This window comes from Pungitius pungitius, chromosome 4 (assembly GCF_949316345.1).
Source record: "Pungitius pungitius chromosome 4, fPunPun2.1, whole genome shotgun sequence".
NCBI classification, from domain to species: Eukaryota; Metazoa; Chordata; class Actinopteri; order Perciformes; family Gasterosteidae; genus Pungitius; species Pungitius pungitius.
Window position 1 is genome coordinate 22,518,550 of NC_084903.1, and position 27,949 is coordinate 22,546,498.

Consider the following 27,949-nt stretch of genomic DNA (forward strand, 5'->3'; position numbering starts at 1 on the left):
ACAAACGCTGTTTTAAAAGAGCACACCGGATTGTGGTTGTGTGTCGCTGCAGAATACGGTGAGAGGCCCCTCCCTCCTCCTCCTCCTCCTCCTCCTCCTCCTCCTCCACCCGACGTTGAATACCCGTATCAGCCAAACCTGGAGGAGGAATACTACTAAGAGACGGACAGATGATCCTAACGATTGAAGCTGATCTTCCCTGAATGGAGCTTTTCCCGCTTTATGTCACAAATGAAATAAGTTTAATTTAACTGGTATTCATTCGACTTTTTATTGTACTTTTTGATTTTTAAATTTGCGCCAGGTGACTCTTTTGATTCATGATTGTGGGGCCTCGAGAACCTTATGATAATCAAAAGCTTTTTCTTAGTGCTGAGTCAGGGAGGCATTTTCCTGTTTTGGTTGAAGAGCACATAGTCAAATGCAAGTCTGACAAGGTAGAGACACACCGGAGCACCATACAACACACACACGTTGTTCGTTATGTCTTTATTACGATTAGAAGACCCTCACATCGTATGTGACTGGATCTTGTGTTGCGGGGGGGGGGCTGCTCCTCCTCTACGCCAGTTTAGGGCCAATAGAAATCTTTCCTTTTCCCTTTTCTGTCTTACAAGGATTATAAAACATGATGTTCTTCCTGATGTTAGTCACATTTTTGAAAATGTTCCCTTCGCTCCTTCTCTTTCCATTCTAACACTTAACACTAAGAATAGTTAAGAGTGTTTAAGGTTTTAAACGGCAGTGTAACGGGTACAAAGTTATGGAATAAATTCATATCTTGCGTGTGTGTGTCAAATGGTAACAAAATATGGATCTGATGAATTGAGAGTGACCTCGCCGCTATGACGTCACACGATGCTGTGACATCACAGGTCAGCATGGGGGTGTGAGTGCAATGAAGACAGGACACCGCGAGAGAGCTGCATTAAAACTTTAAATAATGAAGAATTCACACCTAAAAAAAATCATTTCACATACTACATGTCGAATCCGTACAACGTTGTATAATAATTACAGATATTAAATTATTTATTTATTTATATATATATGGCATGTCTATACACCCTTTGTATGGCCGCCCCACTGCTATCGGGAACTGGTAGAAAAGTCAGCGCTCCATGGTTCATATCGTCGTTGTTGTTGTTGTTGTTCAGAAATGAGTGTCGAATAATATGTGTGAAGCCTTCGGGGGAAGATCTGCTTTGACAAATGCCACGAACATAAAGGCCCCGGATTGGCACGATGTCACCGTTCTGAAACACGACCCTGTGACACCACGGCAAACGCACTGCAGTCAAACCCTGAAAGCTGGACACACACTGCAGGGCGAGGCCTTGAAACGGGACGCCGTTGCGAGGAGACGGGTTTCTTAGCGCTAGAGTACCTCTAGAAGACGTTTAAAAAAAAAAAAAAAGAGGAAAAAACACGTATTTCACGTGATGCTGAGAGCATTTCAGGTGATGCTTATGATTTAGATGTTTAGTATATTATGCAGCAGTACATTTCCCCAAAAGAGATCTGCTAACTGGTCCTTGTGCGTTGCATCCTGGTCTACTCTGTTGCATCTTTTCACGATTCGACCACCAGGTGCGGCTCCACATTACAGTTTTTCTCGATTGCTAACCTCTGAATTCTCTCCGAACTGGCTCATATCATCATCTGATCCATCATTTCATCCAAGTGAAATCAACTTTGGAGTGATTGTGTTTAATCAATGACATGTGTTCTTTATTTGTATTTGATTTTTTTTTGCCACTTGTTGTGTTTACCAGTACTGATGACATTAGAGTTGTGTTTCACCTTGTGAAATAGGTCTTGACAACAGACTGCAGAATTAGCTAAACGAGTCCAGGCCACTGAGCCAATTGCTTTTTAGCGTTTTAGCAATTGAGAAAAACCGTAACATCTTAAAAGAACATCCCCTGCAGCTAGGTATCTTGTTGTTGATGTGATCATCTCCTTCATATCGGGTCACTGCTTCCACGCAGGTTTCCTTTCATGAGTCTGTATTGTGCGCAGAGCGAGCGTATCATTCAGTGAAAATAATCCTCTACTAAAACTCTGATTGTGTTTCCAGATGTCAACCTTTTTTTTTTTTTTTTGTTGTTGGTCATGTTCAAATACCAGCTTGGGTACTCAAGTTACGGCTCCTGGGCGTTTGGCGTTGCCACCTGCTTTTCTGCCCGCACAGGTTTCTCCACGGCGCTCCTTTCTGTTCCCGAAACGTGTTTATTTTCGGATAAGACTGTCCTTCATGCAATGTTATGTTATGACACAAGTGTACTGTACAGAGCTGTGGATGAAGGGGGGGGGGTCATTCCAGGTAGATGTCCTCTGTTGGGCACGAGAACTCCACAAACTCTTTATAGTACAACTGGAAGGCTTTCCTGGAAAAGACAAACAATATATGTATATATATATATTTATATATATATATATATATTTATATATATATATATAAATATATATATATAAATATATATATATATATATATATATATATATATATATATTTTAAATGGTTGCCTTTTTTGCACAATAATTGACAGAACTATATAAATATATATATATATATATATATATAAATATATATATATATATATTTTAAATGGTTGCCTTTTTTGCACAATAATTGACAGAACTCACCCTACTGACTCTGCCAGAGGTTTGGTGGAGTCTTCAGACACAAACACGTGGCACGCAAATCTCTGGTCTGCCGGGTGTTTGGTGATGAAACCGAAATACCTGGAGGGGGGGGGGGGGGGGGGGGGACGAAGTGCCTCATCAAACAGGGGTTTCATATGCGGACAGTAGGCGGTTAAAGATAAGATAGGATAAGAGGACAATCGCTTTGAGCATCAACAGCTTTTATTTTTTTTGTGGTCAGACAGCACTGGTGTCCCAGTCGCTGCGCTTGTTCTGCCTTTGCTTACTTGCAGTTCTTGGGGTGGTAGCCGCAGAAGGAGATGTTCTTTAACTGGAAGAAGTGGCTGCACTCGTTGCTCTGTGAGCAGGGGGACAGAAGAGAAACCACGCGAATGTCCCATTGACGTTATTATGTTTGATCTAAGTGAAACGTAAGAAAACGTAAAAAGTACTTGAATCAATAAGGTTGATAAAGACGGAGAGTCGGTGGAACACAGTGTTCTGGGTCATCTGATAATCAAGATGTTTTGTGCGTCGTTCGAGTGATAATTTTTCCGACAGAAAGGGGAACTGTGCAGAGGAATCACTCCTCGCGAGTAACAAACGGACCACTTAAAGGCCCGCTATGCTAAGCTAGCTGCTAGGCTAAGCTAGCTGGTGAGAGTTGCTAGTTCACCCGGTGGAATTCTGCCTCCAAGATGATCAAATGTGTGGAGTTTTGTGTTTAAAATAACATTAACAATTAAACAAGTGTCTAAAAAAGACTTTCTTTCTTCTTTTTAAAAATATTTTCTGAAGTGATTACTTATTACTTGATTTAGTCTTTAAATGAGCTTTTCCTTAAAATATCTTTATTAAAAGAGGAGTTTTGCCATTGGAGAAGGAGTTTATCATCTTTTTTTTTTTATCTACAACGTAGTTTTAACTAAAACTACTTGAAAGGTACCCAAAAAGAAAAAAACAAAGTAAGACCTGCAGTTGCTGTCAGCAGCCACATGGGGGCGACATGCCTCGACTGTTCAACGGCATTCCGGTGTGAGACAAAACCAAGTTGTGGATACTCCTTTTTGGAGGGTTGCCGTACATACTTTGTCCCGCGCGTAGTAATCCTCTTGCACTGCGAGCTTGATGCCTTTCACGCTGATCTCCAGGATGCAGGAGGACGGCGGGTTGTACTTGACCGTCATCCGTCTGTTGGTGGCAATCTGGACAACAAAGTAGATGAAGAGATGACTCCAAACGTAAAAAAAAGCTACGGACTTAGTAATAGGATTACATCTGAACCAGGTTGTAATATTTCCAAATGCAGCCCGACATGATGACATCACGCCCTAAAAGCGCACTCTGCCTGTTTTCTCAGTGCCGGCTTTTTTTGTGCTCTAAGGACAGTTGCATATATAGGGACACGTAACCTGCCACAGTGTGTAAACACCCAAACACACACACACTAATGTGCGAGAGGTGGATAGCGGACCTTCTGCATGGCTGCACACAGAACGTCGTTGCCTTTGTGGGAGGGAACCTGAACCGAGCCCAGGAACTTCAGCCGGTATCCGTCCATCCACTCGCTGCTCTTCACTGCAACGGAGAGGACATTTATCTCCACACTGAGATTTTATGACACATTAAACGAGGACAACAACAAAAAAAAAAGCAGTTGGGGTTGTCGTTGGTTGGTACTCGGCGCTGTGTGGCAGAATCAGTACCTTTGCTGGTCTCTGGGTCCTTGGTCACCTCTACGGCGTAATAGGCTGGGAAGATCCCCCGGGCACCGGTTCGCATGTTGTAGCCCTCGTACCAGTAGTCCTCCGACTGGACCTCCACCAGCAGCGGATCGTCCACCTCCAGCTCCAACTCGTCGTCATGACGAGGGACGAACCTGCAGCGGCGGAGGAAGACGGCAACATTATAACGTGTGTGTTATTACAGTCGGATAAGCTAAAAGCTGTATATGCATTTTGACTAACACTGTGCTAATCCTCTCCATTTACTATGCATCCATTGCTCTGATTGCATCCATTTGATTCCCCGTCAGATTGTGATGTGTGTGGAGCAAAAATATCTAAATACGAGACTGATGGCAGACACGGTTGAAACAAAGTGGTTTGGATGCGTGATGATGACGTGGCTGGTAGTGATGACGATGCAGCTCTTCCTCACCTGTAGACCGCTCTGTGGCTCTGGTCCCGCTCCTCTCCGTTAATGAGGCAGGAGCACAGGCCGAAGGACTCTGCACCTTGAAGACCAGAGACGAGAACAGCGAGTCACGCTTGAGCCAAAAAGATGATTGAGCTTCACTTCAAATTGTAACAAAAGTCCCTCCCGTGAACACAGGAAACACAATTAGGACACACAGTTTACTGTGAATCACACCTTAATCGGGCGTGAAACAGATGAGCTTTGTGTATTTCTACCTGCCTACATTCCCCTGAGACACCTTCTGCCCCCCCCCCCCCCCCCCCAGCCCTCCTCCCCGCACTGCTCGGATAAACTGCATTAGTGTCTCTAATGAGCAGGTGAAACAGGTGGGCGGCATCCAAGAGCGCAGCGAGGGCCATTAGGGGAAATGACCACGCATAATGGAATCTCCATCCATCTCCTTCATGTGAACGACACTCACACGCACACACACACACACACACGCACACATACACACACACACTCACACACGCACACACACACGCACGCACGCACGAACACTCACACACACACAGACACACACACGCACGCACAAACACTCACACACACACACACACACTCACACATGCACACACACACTCACTCACACACACACGCACGCACACACCTCACACACACACACACGCACGCACGCACACTCACTCACACACGCACACACACACACACACACACACACACACACTCACACACACACACACACACACACACACACACTCACACACACACACACGCACACACACACACACACACACACATGCACATGCACATGCACAAACAAAGAGGCAATGACTGACGAAAAATCTTCCGATAAAATCTTCCGGACTCAAAATACACAACCATTGAGCCCGTGTCTTCGCCTCCTTGGACCCTGACTAACGCCCGAAACGAGACTCGACGAACTCGTTTTCTTTTGTTCAAATCAGTGACTCCGACAGCGAGGAAGAGGCAAGCACACAAAAGCTCAGTGTCCCTCCACCCAGCGGGCCGCCTGTCACTTCATTCACCCGCCATTTACAAGCTGCTCTGCGTATTGTGGCCCTTAATGAGTAACTAAGTGGCCCGGAATCAACTGGCATGTTAAAGACAAACCCGTCTGGCAAAACTATGCCGTGCTTCCCGGAGACAAAGTCAAAGCCACGTTGTTTAGGCGGACCGACCGCCGATCTGATATCATTATTATTATTAACACTCTCGGGGTGGAGGAAGGAGGGTCAAATGTCACCGCAACAAAGTGCAAAAACTCCCGATGTCACGAGGCATTGTGCGGCTTCCTCGTTAGATGTATGTAGTATGTAGATGTCAACTTAAAAATAAAACACCCCGATGCACCACATGCCTCCTTGACACCGTGTCCACATGTATGTGTGAGCAACTTACTGGAGGAGCGAGAGCGTCCGTTCATGAAGACGTTGAGGAACTTCTTGGAGAAGTGCGCGTCGCCCTCCGGGGTGGAGTCCTCGGACAGGCACGCCGTCGCCTCTCTCCTCACTCCTCCGATCCGAATGCCGTCCTCGTCGTCGTCCTCCTCCTCCTCCTCCTCCTCGTACTCCTCCCCAACGGCCGACTCGTAGGGGGAGGAGACGCAGTTGTCGTAGACGGTGGCCGAGTCGCTGTCGTCGCTGTAACCTTGGTAACACTGCCGCAGGCTGACCAGCTCCAGCTGAGCGTGCTCGTCCACCACCAGAGTGTATTTCACCGAGTCGTACGAGAGGCCGCTGGCCTCCGAGGTCATGGAAGTTCTAAGCTGGTCCCTGCCGCCGCCGCCGCCGCCCGCCGCTCCTCCCCCCTTCCCCGCCTTTCCGTCCATCATCGCCCTGTCCACGTCTTCGTCCTCGCCGCAGTAGCTGTCGTCCGTGGCGTCCACGTACTCCACCGACGAGCCGGGCCTCAGCGTGGCCGCGGCCCCCGTCCCCGCCCCCTTGAGGCTGAGGTCGAACGCGAGGGAGGAGCGGGCGCCGCCGGGCGGCGTGGCGAGTGCCTCGACGCAGGAGGCGTAGGACGGAGGGGGGACGTGGGCCTCGTCCTCCTCGAAGATGGAGGGGTTTGTCCGGTCTGGCAGCGGCTGGTAAGGGGGCGGGCCCTCCGTGTCGGAGCCGATGGACATGCGGCCCTGCTCCGTCTGCTGCGAGAGGAAGGGCCGGTCCTGCGCGTCGGGGGGGTCCAGAGCGTCGGCGGAGCGCTGCACGGGGGTCAGGTAGATCTCCTCCGTGGGCTCCAGGCGCACGTCCGTGTGGTAGCGGATCTTCTCCCGGTGGGGCCCGCCTCCGTCCGCCTTCCCCGCCGGCGTGCAGTTCTGGGGGGGCGGGGGCGGCGCCGGCGGCGGCGGCTTCTTCTCCTGCAGCTTGGAGCGCGTGGCGGACGGGCCGCGCGAGTGTCCGGAGGTGTGGCCGTGCCTGCAGGGGGCGTCGGTGGACGTCCCGCGGTCCTTGGTCTGCGCTGCGCCGCCCTGCACCTGGTCCTCGTCGCTGAGGCAGCTGTGCTCGCGGGGGGGCGTGCGCTCGCCTGCGGGGGGAGCAGCGGGCGCCAGGAGACGCGCGCGCACGCACACCAGCACGCACACCAGCACGCACACCAGCACGCACACCAGCACACACACGGGCCAGAGACGCGCACACAGCAGATACACGCGACGCAGGAAGGCGGACATGACGGGACGCGGGAGAGCACGGGCGGACATGAGGCAGCAGAGGCAGAAAATGGGCAGGGAGAGAGGGGGGGGTGGGGGGGAGGGGGGTGGGTGGGAGGGGGAGAAAAAGAGTACAAATGGTTAGGTAATCCAGATTACTCGTCAGATTCCAGCCAGGAGAAGAAGACGGACGCGTTACGTCATAATCCATCGGCAGCAAATCCAGGCCTGATGTTTTCCCCTGTGGAGGTTAAGCAGCGCTGAGGTGGGAGGGGGGGGGGTTGATTTTGGGTGAAATTGTTACTCACTGGTTTGATGCCAATTAACATTACAACGATGAAATAAAAACTATACTTTATAATTTATAAGGAATTAAACGTTCCTCGTGGGGCCTAAACTTTAAGTGGAATTCAGTGGGATTCTCTGAAACGTGAGGATGTAATTAGCTAATTTGCATATGAATTAAACCTGTTGTGTTCTTAACGAATCTGCCCTTTCATCACATCATAAGAATGCTTATAATTAAATTAAATAGACTTTGCATCCCCCTTTGGCCAATGCCCAAATAAGAAGCTTTTTGCTATTTTTTTCTATTGGGGGAAAAGTGTATATTTCATTCATTATTAGATGCCTTTAATCGTGTTATGAATGATATTATCTTTGATTGTACAACAATCTGTTTCTCCCCTTCAAGTACCCATCTAAACATTTTATTAATAGTTTACTCAATAAGTAATTTCACAGCTGATGAAAATACAAACATGACAGAAACATTTATTTTTATTTTTAGTAATGTATCTAAATGCACTATATATCATATTTAGTTTAAGTCAGACTCATGGTAGCACTTCAACTGTGTCAAAAGTAACTTTATATGATCTATTTAGATGATACAAAATAAGCTGCAGCCTGTTTGCAACCAGTTTCCTTTTTTTTCATTTTACAGCATTTGGCTTCTTTTGTGAATACAGGATTATACACATTATACATTTTATATATATATATATATATATATATATATATATATATAGCAGTACTGCATCGTGCATACACAAGTATCCCCTCTGTGCCACTGGTTGCATGCGTGTGAGTGTCTGGTGAGTCTCGCTCCCGGCTAGCAACTGTTAGCTTAGCACAGCTTAACACAGTCACAGCCACAGGCGGCTGCTGCTGTTTCTAGTGGCGCCAGGATGAATAACAACCCCGCCGTGGTCACCGCGTCCCAGTTTGTCGTCGGCAGCTCACCTGTTTTGAGAGGCGAGGACGAGCCCGAAACCCTCTCCTGCCAACTGTACTTCTTCCCAAGGGAGTTGTTGTTCAGTGTGTCCTGTGGAGACGGCAGACGGGAGGGAGGGAGGGGTGAGAGAGGCCGTGTCCGACGGGGGAGGACGGAGAGAAACGCGGAGAAGTGTTTGGTCACCGAGTTCTGATCCGGACACAACTTTTGTCTCCCTCGCCCTCACGCTCTCTCTCTCTCTCTCTCTCTCTCCCTTACTACACACACACACACACACACACACACAAAGCTTTTATTCCGTTGAATAAGCAGGGATTCTTTTGTCTGTGCTTCGTGGTGTGCATATAAAGGGAACCAAGCCTTTTACCGAAGCTAGAATACACACTCACACACACACACACACACACATGGGGGCATTTATGCAGGATTTGTTGATGAATGGGCCTTTTAAAAAAAGACACCATGATCTTCGTATCACAAAAACAAGCTTTTATAAACAGTTTCCTTTCCCTTATTCTCATTTCTGTAAACAAGGTTTTCAAATAATTGATCAATTTATCAAAAACAGTGACCGTGACAGAACTCGAGGGAGGGGTCAATGCGCTGTGACATCACCTCCCAGTAAGGCCCCACTTCATGGTCATGCTTTTTATTCAGTTAGTGAGAATAGATTTTGTCGTGTTCAAAACCGGTGTCACAATTCTCCAAATTGATTATTCTCTCTTTCAATTTCAACAAGTTACTCACCATTTAAAATCCTATAGATTTTGTTGGCGTATGGAATCATGATTCTAAAAGATAAATAGTTGTTTCCGGCGAGTAGGGGATGAAACCACAAAAAGGCCATAGGTCAACTATAAATAATTAATTAAATATGTAAAAATAACCTTGTTTCAACTGTTGTAGTTAAATTTGCTTGATGGAAGAGATTGAGATCCAAACTCCTATAACGACCCCCCCTCCTCCCCCCCCCCCCCAGCTCGCATCCTCCTCCTCCTGTCCATCCGCCCCCGCGCGTGACTCACTGACACGTCTACGTGGGTCGCGGACCAAGCGCCGTCGCCGCGGCAACGGGTGAATCAGCAGGTGGGAGACGGCGGCGATGCTCCTCGGGGAGGGAGAGGGTTGAATCTCCTCACATCACCTACAGGGGGGCAGATTAGGCCCAGGCGTGTTCCCCCCCCCCCCCCCCCGGGGACAACTCCAGTCCAAGAGAGAGAGACCTCGGTCCCATGTTCTGCTTGTCTTTTCCTCACTTTAGCATTACGGCCACGTTTATTTAGTCCTTAAACCGATGCTTGTATTTGTGCTGGTTTTAAAAAACGCGTGTTTTGGTGCTTTATAAAGTTTCCTCACCACATATTTCCCTAAAAAAAAAAACACCACGTTGCTTTTCCAAAAGCTTCACAGCTCTGACTTGGTCGGCGGTTCTTCTCAGCCACAGGACTCTGTCGCTCGCTGCCAGGCGATGCGCGGCTAATTGTATATTTTAGCATTTTTACCGATTCACTGACCTGGAAACAGTCACCCGTGTGCCGTCTCTCCCGCTCGCTCCCCCCCTCACGGCAGTGACGGCTCGCTTGCTCGTCTCCCTCGTCTCATCTGATGTGTTCACACCAAAGGCGACGTTTTTCATCGGAGCGAGACTTGTTCTCCTCAAATATCGTGTGTGTTGCTGTGGTAAAAACGGTATTTATACTGTAGCACGTTGTTGGCTGTTGATGGAGCAGCTATCATTGGGATATCTGAAAGATCAGGACTCAACTTAATGATGCCACATTATTACATTGGAGAAGAGAAATGTGCTGATTAAAGCTGCAATGTAGTGGATTATATTGTAGTTACGATTCCTGAAATATATACAAAATCACAGCAGTTTTTGGTGACCAGGTGCTTTCGATCATTTGAGTCTGTCGGTGGGAAATTAAAGCTAATTATTTATCGATCGAGGTCATAACAGAGAGCAAATAGCTTCACAAACTGATACATAATGGGTTAAACAGAGATGAGCTATGTCACGATCAATGAAGAACCTCGGCTCGATGCTCACTTCCACACAATGTTTTCTGAGCTTCATATTTGTACACGTGAGCGTGCCCGACTGCGCCTTACAGCTGATGACGCCTGTCAGCCCCCCCCCCAAAACACCGTCAGCACGGATCATTTCTAGCTGCCATGTAAGGAAATGCTGTGCGCTGCTTTGTGTTTCCACAGTTCACACTTTTGGGATGAGTGTGCCCCACTTATCGTTCAAATGTTTTTTTTAAATATTCAGGTTTTGTTTTATAGCTGCAGAATGAAGGGAGACAAAAATATCCCAGCAGACAGGAACGAGAGAAGAAACTTCCAAAGAAGGAACATGTTTCAGAGCAATTATTCCCTTCATGCTTTCCAGTCCTGACAGCTCACACACACACACACACACGCACGCACACACACACTAGAGCAGTCGGCTTGTATCATGGAGGCAGATATAGCGCGGCTTGGTTCATCGGGTTGACAGCCTTCACTGTGGGGGAACTTTGACTCAGCAGAACTCCCATCACATCACAGACATTCCGTCTACCAGCGGAGCAGTGGATCCGTGTTCTGGTGATCCGGGTGGCACGGGTTAGCCGTCAGCGAGCTAATGCTAGCTCCGGGTGTGCATGTTACTGTGGACAACATAAACCTACACGGGCTTTCTGATTTAAAAGCATACGTTTAATACTGTCACAAAGCGTCATGTTGGCGGCCCGTACATTCGGACGAAGTGTCTGAAGAGGTGACATTACGGAGGTCTCCATCTTAGGGCGCCATGGGTGCGCCAACATACGCGTGTCAACACGGAGGATGATCTTCCCTTATTTTAAACACATGTTAAATAAGGTAACTATGGAAACAAAGCTCATCCCCTTTGTAACACACACCACTACATCTAAAACGTAGCTGAGCCTCACCCTAACACAACCTTTACCACATAGACGTCCAATAATAACAGTTCGGGGGGGGGGGGCGTTGCCTTTCAGCACAACATAGTTTGTGTATCGCATACCAGTAGTCTAGAGAAAATTAGTTACCATACGTGCATGTAAACAGCAGATGTGGAACGCTATGGTCAATTATCGCTGAATTAGCAACCTCCCGTGACTCACTCTCAACCAATCACAACGCTGGATTTCATCTACCCGTATTAAAACAAACAATATATTTTGTTGGAGTAGTCTGTGTTCAATTCTGACACACACACACACACACACACGACACGGCCATACATGAGATCAACAGGCATTGATCAACATGTATGTGGGGGGAATATATATGATTTACATATATTACATACATATATTCATTTAATCTTTGGTACCACTGTACTGTCTTGCTGGCAATGTACCGTTTCAAGTTGTTTGCAGCTGTGTTAAGCACAAACACCTACTATCTCATGTTAGATGAACCGAGTTCTAACCTTCAGTGAAAATGTAATTTAAAAAGACTGAGGGTGTTACCCCTCTGGGGTACTAGAGCAGAAATAGATAATTTACAAAGATTGACGTACACACACACACACACACACACACACACTGTCACGAGCTCCAGTGCAAACACAGAGACGGGCACCAAAGGGAAAAAACAATCTCTGTGTGGACAATTGAGGCGATTGTTGAGTCCAGAGAACACATCCTGTCAGAGAAACAACTGTAGTGAAGCCAGCGATGGGGTCAGGCAGGTCGCTGATCCATATTTACACGAAGAGGAAGAGGAACCCACATAGACAGAAAGCATCTTCCTCATAGTCCCCTCCTTTATGATCAATATTCAGTCTTCTGCCACTGTGTGTGTGTGTGAGGTTAATCAGACTCTACCTGTGTGCGAGGCACAATCGAGATGAGGTTAAGGGTCGTGGGTCTCTTGGGCCGGTAGGTATCCATGGTGACAGGTGCCGCGGGGTCCTTGGTGAGTGGCAGGGGTGCGATGGCTGACGCCTTCGAGGACTCCTTGTCGCCGCGGTAACCGTCGGCACCGTCGATCAGTTCCAAATGCAGCATCTCTGCCTGGAGCTGGCCGACGGCACCGAGCTCCGCCCTCCCCGACAGGCTATTGGTCCCTCGCCTGATTCGGCCCTGCAGGGATTGGAGGAGACGAGCCGTCAGTCAAGGTCGCCACAGAGAGAGAGAGAGAGAGAGAGAGAGAGAGCGAGAGAGAGGGCTAGTGAGTGAGTGTGTGTGGGGAGGGGATGAGGAGACTGAGCCGGCCAATTAGAGGCGGCTCAGTGTCCTACGTTTAACACGCTCGCTGCCAAACAGCAGAGAGACTATTCCACCCCAAAGGCTCCCTTGTCCCCCCCCATGGCTGAAAAGGTGGCTTTTACACATTCAACAAAGCAAACTTCTAGTTAATCCAGAGCGGTTTCAGCTCGCGACGAGATTCACTTTGACTGTCTTTCGCGTTCCTGCTGAAATCAAAGCATGTGACCAACAGCAGGGTCATCTGGGAGTAAGTCGGAGGTCACTGGGACAGCGCGGTCCGCTTCACTCGCCATCACTGTCTCTGCAGCTACAGCACGCGCGCACACACACACACACACATTGAGCACCCGGTAATTCCTCCTGATGGTAGATGTGATGCAGATTAATTGACATGGACATCAAGTCGCTGTTAAGCCTGTTACAGCCCACAGCTTGCTCTTTACTCCACATGGCAGACACACAGTTCTAGGCTCACAATACAATTTATAAATACAATTTGACACATTAGCAGACTGGTTTGTGGAACTTTGACTTCAAACCCTGCAATACTTGCTGATGTTAAGTGTGACTCGGCAGCTTGTTGCTGCTGGGAGTCTTTTCATCCTCATATTACTACATGCTTTATCATTTTACACCCCAAAAACCATTACCGATTATTAATATAAAAAATATGTATTAATTCATAAATGTTCGTGATTCCTTTCTGAAGACGAGACTGTGGTCACATTAATTTAGTCATTTGTTGCTAAAGAATTCCGAAGTCAAATGATATCAATTCATGGCTCAAATCTAAATATCAGTAAAAACCTGATTAGGATGTCGTTGGAAAGAAAGAAGAGCTGAGCAGAAACAGGAAGTCAACATTTACCGGGCTGCACTGTTACAGGAGTGATGACCAGTGGCAGCAGAGCTGCGAGCTTCTATTCTTCATCCATATTGTGTGCATCACACGCACGGCACGGGATGCTCGGCTATAAACAGCTCTTTGTTTGCACCTCTGGGCTCTTTCTCAGTGACCGACTGCGTCGTGAAGTTATATGATGTGCTCTGTAAATGTGGCAGGGCGGTTAGTAAAGAGACTTTAAGTGTTGCCTTCAAGCACATTCGTATGCAGCGAACCTCCGACCAGAGACATTCAGAGGAAAGAAAGAGGCTTTTGAATGGCGACTAAAAGGGGAAACGTTTGTGCAGCTGCATTCTAATTAATCTAAACAACACTCTCCTTTCACACAGGGCGCACTGGAGACCATCCCATAATACATTGTGATTTTAAGGGACTCCATCTTTACTCATCAATCGGCATTATAGATCAATTGAGAATGTCTCTTTTAAGGAGTTGTATTTTGTACATTAACCTTTTTAAAGTTGTACAGGATCTCTAATATAAGTATAATCATTTTCTATTTATTTTATTTTATAGTTGGCTAAAAACACTCTCTCCAACATTCATCTAGACTCCCATATCATCCATCCTATCCATCCATCTGTGGTCTGTCCGCCCATCCCGACCATCAACCTGTTCACCCTCCATCTCCGTTCTGCCCATCCTCTTCACCTACGCGCCTGTCCATCAACATCCGTCCCGTGTGTCTATAAATCAACCATCGCGCACCCGTCCATACATCAATCAGGTATCGGTGGGCAGGACGGATCCATGCGTCCATCCGTCCATCCATCCATTCGGCATGTGTTTACATGCAGACATCCAACCATCCATCCATTAAATGTCCTTCATTCTATCAATCCATCAATTGTCAAGCCACCTGTTATCTATCCATCTATCAATCAGTCCAGTTATTCGGTTACACGTTGTATTTGAGACAGGAAAATATATCTGATGATCCTCCTGTATTATCGGCATAATCCCTTTTCCCTTGTCAGTGTCTGAACTAACGGCACAGCCACTCTCCGGCCGTCATCGCCCCTCTCTCGGCCCGTTGACCTTTTCACCTGCTGACGATCAATGCCTGCTAATGCTGTGGGCCTCTACTATTCCTCTCTGCGTTAATGGCCAACGCCTGGCCCCTTTAAGACAGCCCAGGCCCCTGTTGCTAAGAGACAAGGGGCTCAGTGACGACGAGGAGGCTGAGACGATGCTGCTCCCTCACAGTTACTGATGCTCGGCTCTCGTCCAATCAGAACAGCCCGGGTAGATCACGCAGCCAGAAGTCAAGCATAATGACACAAGACAGCTGAAAAGGCACTAAATCCAATGGAATCATTACAAAAAAGTCCAAAAAGACAATAAATAAAACCAAGGGTATCAACTATATGATTGTCTATACGTTAAAACGACAGATGAAGGATTTTAAGTTGTATATATGTTAAATAGGAAAATCTCACTATTGATTCTAATCTGCTGTAAAGACATACTTGGAATTATTAATCCCCTTATTAATTGGACTTATTAATAAAGAATTGAGAATCGTATTTCTGCTTTTTAGTTATATACAATTAATGAATTTGTTTTGAATTCAAACAACATATTGAACCACCATGTCTGTAATGACAAATAATGGCACCGGAATGCAAAACAAATGCAAACAAAATAACGGCACTAATCACACTTTCTATCCCAATAGCGGATAAAATGAGTTTATGTAACAAGCCGCTAAAAGGGACAAAAGAACAACATGCGCAGTAAAAAGCCTCAGCTCATTGTTTTTGTCATTTCAGTATTTAAAGCCCAGTCCCTCGCTGCCACACCGCCCTCCGCATTCATGCCAGACCTTCCAGCACTTTCTTTTGGACTGACCCCCGCCTGCCTTGGACTGACCCCGTCTCGCCCAGGCTTCTGTCCCTGTGACCCTGTAAACCGTCAGCTGGGAAAAAATGAAATGCTCTGTTCTGTCGTAATGCATCTGGCTCCGTAGCTCACCCACTACAGTTTCGGTTTCCCAGCCCCCCCCCCCCAAAAAAACACTGACCGCATCAACCTTTCTGGCATGAGCAGGAAGTATTACAACATCTTTGATAAACACACTGTATTAAATGGTGGACCAACAAAACCGGGATACTACCTGTTGAAGAACATTTCGTTGCTATAGTGATATTTTTTTCTAGGTAGTTGGAGGAGAGGAGGGGTTTTAGACAATTGTACACGTCAAAATGTTTTTAAATTGGTCCACTTCTACTGAACGGGACATTTAAAAAAGGAACTTGAAAATGCATAAATTTAGCGAATCTGCGGTGGTGTTTGGTTTGTGATTGGCTGCTGCAGGTTGGTGGGCGGGACCCGGGCTCCAATCACTACTTCCCACTTCTTCAAAAAAACGTCAAAAGAGCGAGATGCCGGCTTCCGCGTCCAGGTTATTCTTTCCCACATTTTTGTGGAAGTCTGTCATCACTCCATTAAGCGGGGAGGTAGTTTCCATGGTAACGCATAAATATCAACAGCCGACAACAAAGCGCCTCTCTTGTTTCTGTTTGCGGTCACGAGGCAGCTTCTTCTCTGCTGTTGCCGTGTGGGGATGACATGGCGTGAGCAGTTTCCACCGGGGCGGTGTGTGTGTGTGTGTGTGTGTGTGTGCGCGTGTGCCAACACTATATTTCATGCATTTCCAGCTCTGACACATGCGGTAGGTGAGAGAAACCCTGTTGCCATGGAAATGGGTCTCGCCTTCTCGCCTTGTAAGTGTTTTGCTACGCCCCCCCCCCCCTCCGCCTCATCCCTGGAACTCCGCTCGCTCTTGTTGTGCTCTAGAAACCTCCCTCCCTCTTCCTATCTGGGTTAATGAGATCCGTTTTACTGATGTGCATTGATGTAGTTCTACCCTGATAACAAAGGGTTTTCAGGAGATAAATAACAACCAATCATCTCGATTGGCACAAAAGATGTCTCCATGGCTAATATAAATTATAGATGTATTTATATTCCTATTACACAAACCGTACTCCTGAACTCTAAATCTGGATAAATAGCTGAATCATACTTACGAAGGAATTTCTACACCCTTAAATAAGAGAGAAGGAAACTTTGAACCGGTCCAGCAGAGTATTTTTGATCTGATTTGCCTTCATACACCGGGCAACACATTAAAGGGGATTTATCGACACCATCTCTATCGTCGTGATGGCTGAGCAGCTGCTAACGATAAAATCGATGGCATAAGTGCTAACAGGGTTTAATTAACCCAGGGGGAAGCGCGGGGGGGGGGGGGGGGGGCAACATGAGTGCAGTACGGAGCAGCGGCCCATAGTCAGCGTGCATGCACCTGGCATGCTATTGACCTGGCAGGACTTGTGTCGATAGCGCAAGAAACACGAAACACACAGGAGCCGAGAAACTGCATCCTTGGGCTCGAGTAGCCACAGCGCCGCTACAGAGACACAGGAAACCAGGCTCACGGTGGTTTGCTGCTGTATTACACCGTAGAGTCGGCTAATGACGTCACCCATTCTGACCGACACATGACTGTTCCAACCCCCCCCTGCACTCAAACACACACACAGAGGAGATAATGCATGTTGTCATTACATGTCTCTTAGGGATACCGCATCTATTCATGCTTTTGTTCTGGATGGGGCCGGCTCTTAAATAGCACATAAAGTTGATCTGAGGTCATGTTTCCCGCTCTCAGGAAGACTAGCTGAATGCAAATCAATTCAATTATGACGCTACGAGAAACCCGCCCCGTACACAAGCTGTTGCATGATAGCGATTCATCCTTGTGCGTGTGTTGTCCACACGTTGGCCGTGTTTCGGTTCGTCGTCCTTAAAATGTCTGCATTTATTTGGACACGCCCTCTGATCCATTCAGATAAAGCCCCATCCATGACTCTCACACACACCCACACACACACACACACACACAGTCTGAGGCAGACGCCCGTCTGGGCTGAGTGAAGCTTCGTCCATGTGACTGTCCAATTATTGATGAGACAAGATGTATCCTGATGAGGTCACCAGTCAGGGCTCTGCATGCAGTGTCCCACGACCCCCCACATCCTCCAGGTCACCTGACGTCCTGCTGAACCTCATTACACATTAATGAGAAGTCTCTGACAAACGTTTTTTTAAATGGGTTTAAAAAATGAAGCCGTCTCTCATCGCATGCTGTCTTATCTTTAAACATGGAGGAAAGTCGTGATACAAAAGCAGGGTCTGATTAGAAGGGACAACATGGGGTGTTTGTTACTCCTCAAATCTCCGCCCCAAGCTGACTTCATCGCCGTTCATACCACACCACCGGCCCCCATCTGCTGCTCCCCCACAAAGGTAAGTGTTTTCTCCCTGTTTTCATATTGTCATCAAATAAGAAATAACCATATACATGTAACATCATGTACATGTTTGAGGGGTGACACAAACTACCACAGGGAGGCAATCCACGCACATCCAACAGGAAGAATGACGGAAGGGGTGGGGGGGGGGGGGGGGGACATATTTGTGCGACCAACCAGCAGAGCCTGCTCTTGTCACAAAACCTCTTTTTCTGTACAGTTTGTTTCGTGACCCGAGAGTGACGTCGATGACACGTGCCGTTTGTTGTTGTTGCTGCTGCTTGTCGGGCAGCCATTTTGGATTCTGATTACTGCGAGGGCCCCTGCGAGGTGATGCGTCATCGGTCCGAACACACACAGACACAGACACACACACACACACACACACACACACACACACAGAGCAGAGAGCCCTAACATTCTACACTCTGGGCTAAAATTAGCTGCCTGCATAGGGGGAGCACAAAAGGCTTTGGGAGAGACGCATAAATGTCTTTTCATGCAATAAAAATGTACTGTGTGAAGTGTCTTCGTCTGTCAAGTCCCCGCCTCGCTAAAACAATCAAAACACCAGCCACGGGGGGAGAAAACCTCTCACTTGCTCCTATAACCGACACTTGGAAGAAAGAAAAATAGCACGGGCCCTCCTGTTTCCTTGGTTACGGCAGCAGTTACTGGAGGAGGAGGGGTCGATGAGGGTTTCACTGGGAACAGGAGAGATCTGACAGAATAATACATTTACCTCTGCTCACTTTCTCCCTCTGTAGCACATCCCTCCCACGTCTTTCCTTCATCGTGGGCCCACTCGTTTCTGAACCCCGGGGTGCCCGTGAGAACACCCCCAGAAAGACTTTCTCAGTCAGAGAATTCAATCCAATCTGCCATTCAATTTTCAGGGGACTTGAGTGTTAGAGAACCCGCGGGGTGCAGCGGGGGTGATTGCGTGTGATCGGACTCGGGCGCCATCTTTCAGGCCCCTCTGCCCCCGGGGCTCTTCTGCTCCGAAGCAGCTGTTCAGGACAAAATGCCTCTCTTGATTTTCACGAAAAGAGAAAACTGAAGACTAGATGTAAGTCTCATTATTTCCTGTTTTGTTATTTTTCCAAAAATCGAAGAGCAATGGGATTTTCAAAAAAAGGACAAATTTGCAACTTTACACCAGGTCACGAGTTGCACTTCCTCGAGAGAAACAACATGTGACCTAATGTTGTGCCAGCCACCTCTTTACCTTCATGTCCGGGCCGTTGCAGTTGAGGCTCAATCCGCACTCATCTGTGATCTCTGTAATCTCCGACAGGTCGTCATCTTCAAACTCATCCAGGCTGATGTCATGGGTCAACCTTGGAGAGAGGGGAGGGGAGCGGGGGGGGGGGGGGGATTAGAGTGGAGAAAGGTAGAAAGGGAAAGAGATGAGGAAAGAAAATCAGTCTTAATCCCTCAGCACTCATCCGAAGCCACGGGCGGTACGTCTCAAAATCTACATTTGACCGGATTATCTGTCTCACGGGGCGGCAACTCAAACGTCTACTCTCATTACGGAAATGTATCACCGCCCAACTTCTGTCCATTTAAAACTCTACATTCAAAGCGCAGGGTGGCAGTGTTGCTACGGATAACATTGTAATAAAGATGCAGACTGTTCCAATGATCAACCAAGAAACGAGGTGGTCAGAAGCCTCGGTGGCCCTTTGGAGGTCAAATGTTCAATCCGTCCTCTGAGGAGCACCATGGAATTCAGCAGTCTTCAAAGCGGTGGTGGAGTGTAGCAGCTCTGTAGCATTCGGAATCAGGGACGGGCTCACACGGAGGGCCCGGGATTGCATAATTTAGGTTAAGTCCAACAAGACAATGTTCATATCTTGCCAGTAGGATTACAGTTCGCTGGACATCACTTGGGTGCCGGGCGTCTGGCCGAATTCAATTATCTTCCAGTAAACAATGCTTCACTTCCCCCCCCCCATCTGTAATCATGTCCGCCTGTTATCTCTTTACCCTGCAGCCTGCTGGGCGTGACGGGCCACGGGCCAAATGTTATTAGAGTGGTCGTCACAAGGAGCGCGGAAGCAAGCCGTCGAGAGAAACCCGGTGAACTCGGAGAGCCGTGAGTCCCAATGTTGCAGCATGATGCTAATGCCGGTTCTTGCTTCATCAACACTGCAGCTGTCTCCTCTTGCAAAATTGTGGCACAGCTGCAGCCGTGGCGTGTTGGAAATGTGGGTACGGGACTTAAACGGGCTGGGTATACGCGTCTGTTTACCTCTATAATGAGGCCCTGGAGGAGGCGGGAGGGAGGGGCTGAAGGATAACGAGAGAAAAAAAAAAAGAGAAGGAAAGTGGATCTACAGTATGGGTTTAGGGATGAAGGGTCTCAGATGGGAATGCAAAAAAGAAGAGGGAGAAAGGGACTTGATCTGAATCAAAGTCGGCGTTTGCGTTTGCAAAGTCAAAAGTGAGACGTAATCATTTCAAAAATCCACGGCAGGGGGGTTTTCTGTTGTGATATATTCTTCTAATAAACCGAAACCGAATCTGTCCACAGCTGGATGTTTTGGGCCCGACCATAACTTTACGAAACCAAATTTACCAAAGAATAGGAAATTCGAAATCTAGTAAATTATGGTACTTGAGATGGGCACAAATACTCCACGATTATCATCCACGTAAAAGAGTTCAGCTAATGAGCTGAGCTATTTTTGTCTTCCCCACGAGTCGTAATCAGACAGTCACAACATGTGGCTCAACGCGCCATCTGAACTTCTGCTTCTTCTTCTCCTTCTTCCAATGAACTGCATCGACAAGAAATTGGTCTGCCCGGCTTTTCAATAACATAAACTCTAACCTTATCAATTCACCACAAAGGTAATGTATTGCAGCACTGACAGATGCTTGGGAGAGCAACAAAATCAATATACGCCTCTGCCTCCCATCAGCATCACTTATAGAAGGAGGAGAAAGGCGGAGGAGGAGAGAGGGAAGAGAAAAGGGACGAAGGGTAGGAAAAAACTGCACGCCAATCAGACCCATGAGTATGTCATTTGTATTGACCCTAAGTTGCGGGTATTGGTCAATAATAAGGACTTTTCAAGGACAGAAGGGGGGGGGGGGACGAGAAGCAAGAGGATCATTTTTCGTGTGTGGATCAAACAACGAGCAAAGTGCAGATAGGAGCAGCGGACAGTGAAAGGATGGAGGGATTCACAGGGGACAAAAGCGAAAGGAGGGAGAATAAAATGAGGTGCGGGGAGATAAACCACCTGGACAGGACAGGGTGACCCCTTTGCTGCAGTGAATTGTGGGTAAGGAGGGCTGCATGCACCAAAGAGAACCAAGATCGAGTGCAAACTCCATTTTCACACATAGCTCGGACATGGTGTCCCCATATTACATATTACCTCATATTACAAATGTTGGGGGTCATTTTGTTTCTGCTCCAAATAATACCCGTTTCAGAATTTCCATGGTTGTGAACAGCCCCAATCGTCAGTGTTATAACTAACACCTGTGCTAAAAATACCTGCTGTGACAAACGGATTTTTAACGCATTACTTTTAGTTTTGCGTTAAAGCTTATGAAACTTTGCCAGGTCAGGCTTACTTTCAGCATTTAGGCTTTTATTCTTTATTTCTGATACGGCAAAGACACTTTTGCATTTACTCATTTCCTGAATCAACACGAAATGGATCTACAAATAGAAAATCCAATACCCTGACATCCTCGTTGGCCTCCCCTGGGAGTGTGCTCCTGTACAATTGTACACCCAGCATACCTTCACTCACAAACCCAAAGAACACCCTCTGGGAATCGATGCCGGCGGACTCGAGCGCTCCGCTTGTCCAGGTGAGAAGATCCAGTGACACATCTACTATGTCATCAACCCTGGAAAGTGACACGCGGCAAAAATCATTTGAGCCGTAGCAGCAACAGGGCTGTAAGCGACATCCTCCCTGTGACACCGTTACCTCTCGCCACCCCAAAGGGCATCCGCGCATCCTCGCGGGGGGAACCGCTAGCTCGTTAGCATACCAGCATCCCCACGTCGCTGTGGCCCGAGAAGAGCTGAGAGCAGCTGATGCTCTTAGGTGAAGAGATGTCCAGAATTACATATTGAATTATTCATGGGATGAATTTGCTCTGCCAACAAAATAGTTGCTAACTTGCTGCTAGCTCAGAGACGAAACAGAGCAAACTGGGAGAAGTTTGAAGTGGAGGTGTGGGCTCTTAAAGCTCTATTTTCTGAGTATATATATGTATATATATATATGAAGTAGTGTCTACTTGAGCAAAGGAGGAAGCAGCTCTCCCTGTGTGTTGTAATCTGAGTTTATCTTTGCTTTTGTTTAAACTTCAATGACAGTTGATCCGACCGAAACAGCCGCTGACCGTCCGGGAAACACTGTTAGCTCCGTTAGCACTGTTTGCGTTTGCGCTAACGGCACTGCTAGCGGGACGCCACTGGCTCAACCGAGTATTAAACTAATGGTGGGGCTTAAAAACGTGTTAAAAACATACTTACTGTACCACAACATATGGCTTGTAGTTGTTTTTGAAAAAGGGCTTGCTCTCAAACCCACTCTTAAGGAAGCATGCATGTGTGCCAACGTCCTCTGTTGACTTTTAACAATTCTCAGCTAAATGCTGAAACAGCTGCTGACAGAACTTGAGTCTCACTCCCACCCAAATGTCGCTGAAAATATATGTTCTTTTCAGTTCACCTGATTCATTGATTCAGTGATTTTTCTTCACTCTGCATGTAGGATTTCACCCTTGTGGACAACACTTTGTCCAAAGTTAATGTTGTGAGATGGCGTCAGAGGGGAACAAAACAGCACTGCAGGATGTTTGATTTTGCACACTGTCTTGCGTTGTTCTGACAGTTGCGGGTCGACGAGGCATCCCGTCGGCTCTCTGCTTGTGTCCATGAAGGACAGCATGACCTCCCGCTCAGCCCTCGATGGACCCGCGCCGCTCATTAGCACCGCATTTAACTGATGCTCGCTTGTTACGGTTGACGGCAGTTTTATGTCCACAAGTGACGTGCGAGGTCAATCCGCAAATTGTTTTATTTGAAGGGGATCCACAAATAGTGACTTGGTGGGACCAAAGAAAGACGCAGTTCATGCAGTCAACGATGGGAAAAGGTCACGCTGTGATGAAGGATAGGAAAAATAACGTTCAAAACTACAGGAGAAAAAGCCATATCAACTCATAATTGTAGACCAAACCCACTTTGAAAAAACCCAAACTGAAACCAATTCCCACCAAAATATTTGTATTATTTATTTATCTATTTTAATAGCAGGACAGTCATTGCAGAATACCAATAAAGGGTGGTATGGATGTTTGACACTTAGCATTAGCATTTAGCGCTAACATCTGTAATAATTGAATCACCTGACAGCCTTGCATTTAGCCGTCACAGCATACACATGTAAACCCTCACATGTCCTCCTCACATTGTTCACTCGTCAGCTTTGGATTGGACCAGCACCAGGACCGTCCCATCAACCCCTGCCCCCTCCCCCCACCCCCCCACCTCCCCTCTGCCTTCAGCATCCGCCGTATGAAAACAAACTCCAAGGACCCATTTTCAGCCATGCATCTCCTGCATGCATCGCTGTGACACAGAAAGTGTGATGTTTCTCCTCCGGTCCTATTTTTGATCAATAATATGCCTCACACGCAGACACACACACACACACGGCCATATGCATCCGGTCTCCTTCAAGGGCACGCCTGCCCCAGGCTTTAAAGAGGCGAGCAGACGACATATAGCGAGGAAGAAAAGAGCACGTTAGCAGCTGCACGCTCACAAGGTCACGCGCAGCCATGTTGCTGCAAGTGCCAGCAGCAATAAAACCAACAAGCAGGGGAGAAGAGAATGAGAGAGACGCCCTACCATTTCTCCCACTGGTCCTCCATCCAACCCTCTTCTCCTTCCCCTCCCGAGTCCATACTGGAAGTGAGCGGGGCATCCACAGCTGAGAGGAGGAGGAGGGGGAGGAGGAGGAGGAGGAGGAGGAGGAGGAGGAGGATCGGGGGTTAGAAAGTGAAGGAAGGATGGGCGAAGGGGAGGGAGGAGCGAGCAGGAAGAGAGCCGGAGGAGAGGGAGGAGGGGTGTGCATCTCCCCCGGGTCGATGGGAGGAGGCGTCCGACTCAAGAGCCGCTGCTGCTGCCGCCGCCGCTCGTCCGGAGGAGAGAGAGTGATGGAGGAGGGTGGCTATTTAAAGCAGAGGAGCGGAATCTGCCATCAAAAACGAGTGTTTTATAATCTCTCTCTCTCTCTCTGATGTTTACTCTATGTGTGCATTAGAATTACTACGCCACTGCAGGAAAGTGCTGGTGTTAGCAGGATATCCAACGCCACCGCAAACAGCAGAAACATTAGCTCAACAGGACCTCTCCCTCCCTCCCCCCTTCTCTCCCTCTCTCTCTCTCTGCAAAACACGGTCATGCTCAATTATTCATGAGACCCCATTGATCAAGACTCTTAATTTCCCCTTCTCTCCCTCTCTCCCATCATTCTTTTAAAAGGATAAGTTTTTTTTTTAATGTAGGTTTGGTGTATCAGTTATATCGCAAACCCCCAAAAGGATTGCCGAGGTCCCGACTTCTTGCGGGACAAAGAAAAACGATTATTGGTGTCAATGTTGCGGGCTACAAAAATAAAATGTCAACACATGCTTTCTGCTTATTTAGGCTTGGTGGCTAAGCACTGTGCGGCTATGGAGAACCATCGTGCTGAAGTGCCTCACGCTGATGAGATGTTACACTACAGCCAGGAGACCGGAGACAACAAGTTGGTTGACGTGTGTTGGATGTAAGGTTCCGTTGTTGCCACCTGTAACTGGACTGAGGTACAAGTACGATGTTCTCGGCAGTCTGCTGAGCACGTGGCTGTTGTGACCTTTTTCCCCCTCGCAAGGAAATAAACCCCAGAAATACATGTTCAGGAGGCGTGTTCTGTGTCTGGCGGACATGTGAACAGGCCCCGGTTTGTTGCTTTTACAGCTTTCTGACAGATCGAGCTGTCAGTCAAGTTGTGGTGATGCGTTTCTGCCCCCTAGTGGCCAGAAATCAATGAACGCATGAGGACATAACAGTAAAGGTTTTTGGTCCCGCCACACGTTCATATTAAGGCGGGTGCAAAGGCAAAAGTAAAAATTGTGCTTTGGAAAAAAATAAAAAACAGGGCTCACACATTCGCTCACAAAAAGTCAAACTCACTAAGCCCTTGTTTTCCTGCACTCTGAGCTGCTGAGGCCATATGGCCAGGAGCTATGGAGCTCACACACCAGGAGACCTGTAAAACACACAGGAGTAGCTCATATGCGTGTTAGTCTTGAGAGACTGAAAAGGGAGAGAGATGTAGAGAAAGAGGGAGAGTGTACTGTGCAGTCAGAGGGGAGCGGCCATCAGGTGGAACGTGCTGTATCAGCAGAACGGAGCGATAACGGTAAATAATGAGCATGAGGTTTAGGCGGGGGGGGGTTGCAAAGCAGAGTAATAACGGTCCACTCTGTCTGCTGGGGGTGTGATCCTGTAAGTATCCCGGCTGTGGGACGAATAAAAGATTATCTTCTCTTATTGAGATCGGCTGCTCCCTCTCTGAGGATAAAATTAATCTACTGGCTAATTTTGAAGCTTTTGTCCCCGCAGAAAACCCACAAAAAGCCGGATGGGAAACAGACACTCGTGCAGATCTTTCTCTCTCTCTCTCAATCCTCACATCCTTCATCCCATACCGTGTGAATCCATCTGCCTGAGCAGGCAGACACGTAACGGTGGAAGGTGCAGTGAAAAGATGAAAGAAAAGCAAGAGGCAGTGAACTAGAGAAAGAGGGAGAGAGAGCGTTTTAAACTAGATCATTTGACTATTCAGTAATCTGGACACTTCAGAACATGTGCTTTATATGATGGATTCATATTCTTTTTACATGTAGTATCAGTGCGGCTGCACGATTGATCGAAATTGCTGCTGTTTTTAAATCTCAAGAGGAGAATATTTGCAAAACCGAAGATATGCATTTAAAAAATACAAAATCCTCATGAGATGACTTCTTTCCCACCTGAAACTGTAGGAAATGTCCTGTGCACCCTCTCGTGCCACAGAGGACCTTTGCAGTGCTGAAGAATTTGTCCATGATAAAAATCCAGTCTTTTTTTATCCCTTTAAAATCAGATGTCAGCGTGCAAAAATATAAAGACAGTGTGTACTCAGGGTCGCAGGGGGGCTGGAGTCTTATCACAGCCAAGTAGTGTTGGTATCAATATTCTTATCTAACTTTTAAAAGGTTATGGTTCAAAGTGGGCCTAGGTGGTAGGTACGGGGGGGGGGGCAGCCAATGGGATGGAGCCGGCCCTGGAGGGGGACGGAGGTGAAACACGCCGGCATATGGCCGCTCTGGGAGAGGGCCAAGCCCCGAGGCTGTGGATTATCACGGCTTCCTTTTTCTCGCCGACTACAACTCGGGAAAAATCAGCTGACATCATTCCTTCATTCGCTTTAGTACTGTTTATATATATTTCATTGTCTTCTTCCTTTGTGTCTTTTTGCCTTTTTATTTGCACACAATTAAAGTTCTCCCCCGATGCGACTGCATTGTCAACAGCATGCAGCTAATCCGGCTCAGCATTCCAACACGTTGATTTGACCAGTTCTGCAGGTGAAATTAGCTCGGACTGATCACGTAGCTGATGCATTCTGGGTCATCTATTCAGTCGCTGCCACACGGTGGTTTCCGTTATCGACTAACCATTCAATTATGTTTGAATGCAACACATTGCTAATTCCTTCTGCACATTAAGATGCAGATCACAAGATTACACAGATTAAAATAATGATTCGGGCTACTTTTTCAGATCTGGAAAACAGTACACGAACCAAAACAGAATCAAATGAAACTTAAAACAAAAAAACTTGAAAATAATCATGAGTAATTTCCGTGGCAGGACGATGTGATTTTAAACTACAAAACGCCGGCACTGGAGTTTTCAGGGGATTCAAAACTAAGACATCGCCTTTGGTTTTACATCAGTTTCTTAACAATAAACAGTAAAACGTAGAGCTGATTGATGTTAACTGATTACCAGGAATAAAGGTTGGACACATTACCTGTTGGTACTCAGGACATTGTTCGGAAATCCTACTTTTATTACTACATGACATAATTGCATAGTAATTAACTCAAATATCCGGTGACTTGACATATCTGACAAGTGAGCAAGTGATGTTTAATTGCCAGCTGGCAGGCCCTAAAGCCGACCTTTTTAATATATTTCTTATAAATTAGTGGTTTTGAATGTATCTACTTTTTAAACCTCCGAAAAGCATTCCAAACACACCGGTTTAAGTTTCCATTAACACACAAAATATAATGTAGCCAGGTGATGCGGGAACTCTTAAAATAAAATAAATAAAAAAAGAAAATGCAGCAGGTATTACGAGGATTCCAGCGACACGTGTCACGAATGTGGGCTCGTGCGCAGGGTGCACGAGGCGCGTGTTGGTGGCAGACACGCCCCCGACCCCCCCCTAAACAAGAAGCTCAACAACACAGCGACTCCCACCCGCATCGCGCGCTCAGCCTCTCGAGCCCCCCCCCCCGCCGCCGAGCTGCGTGTCCCGCGTGTCCTTACCTGAAGCTGGCCGGGGAGTTCACCTGGACGTTGCGGCCGGAGGGCGAGCTGGCTCCCCCCTTCTCTGTGTCCGCCATGCCGTCCCGGTTACCGTCCCGGTTACCGTCCCTCCATCCGGCGGAGACACCCGAGGTCCGGCGACGCGGCGGTGT

The 27,949-nt window shown here is 47.4% G+C and overlaps 1 protein-coding gene across 2 annotated transcripts; it reads right to left on the reverse strand.

The window, feature by feature from the left end:
* Window positions 1-918: 918 nt before the first annotated feature.
* Window positions 919-27,949, reverse strand: LOC119228882 (C-Jun-amino-terminal kinase-interacting protein 1-like). Of its 2 annotated transcripts, none has more exons than XM_037488870.2 (12): window positions 27,798-27,949; window positions 19,389-19,500; window positions 12,554-12,811; window positions 8,720-8,801; window positions 6,226-7,350; window positions 4,810-4,885; window positions 4,356-4,528; window positions 4,124-4,227; window positions 3,738-3,854; window positions 2,937-3,007; window positions 2,650-2,748; window positions 919-2,390 (listed from the first exon to the last, which is right to left on the reverse strand). In XM_037488870.2, the coding sequence occupies exons 1-12, from the start codon at window positions 27,872-27,874 to the stop codon at window positions 2,318-2,320; spliced, it is 2,367 nt and encodes a 788-aa protein (XP_037344767.2). In that variant the 5' UTR covers window positions 27,875-27,949; the 3' UTR covers window positions 919-2,317. The 2 variants fall into 2 exon arrangements, with proteins under 2 accessions (XP_037344767.2, XP_037344775.2); XM_037488878.2 differs by lacking the exon at window positions 27,798-27,949 and adding an exon at window positions 24,057-24,450.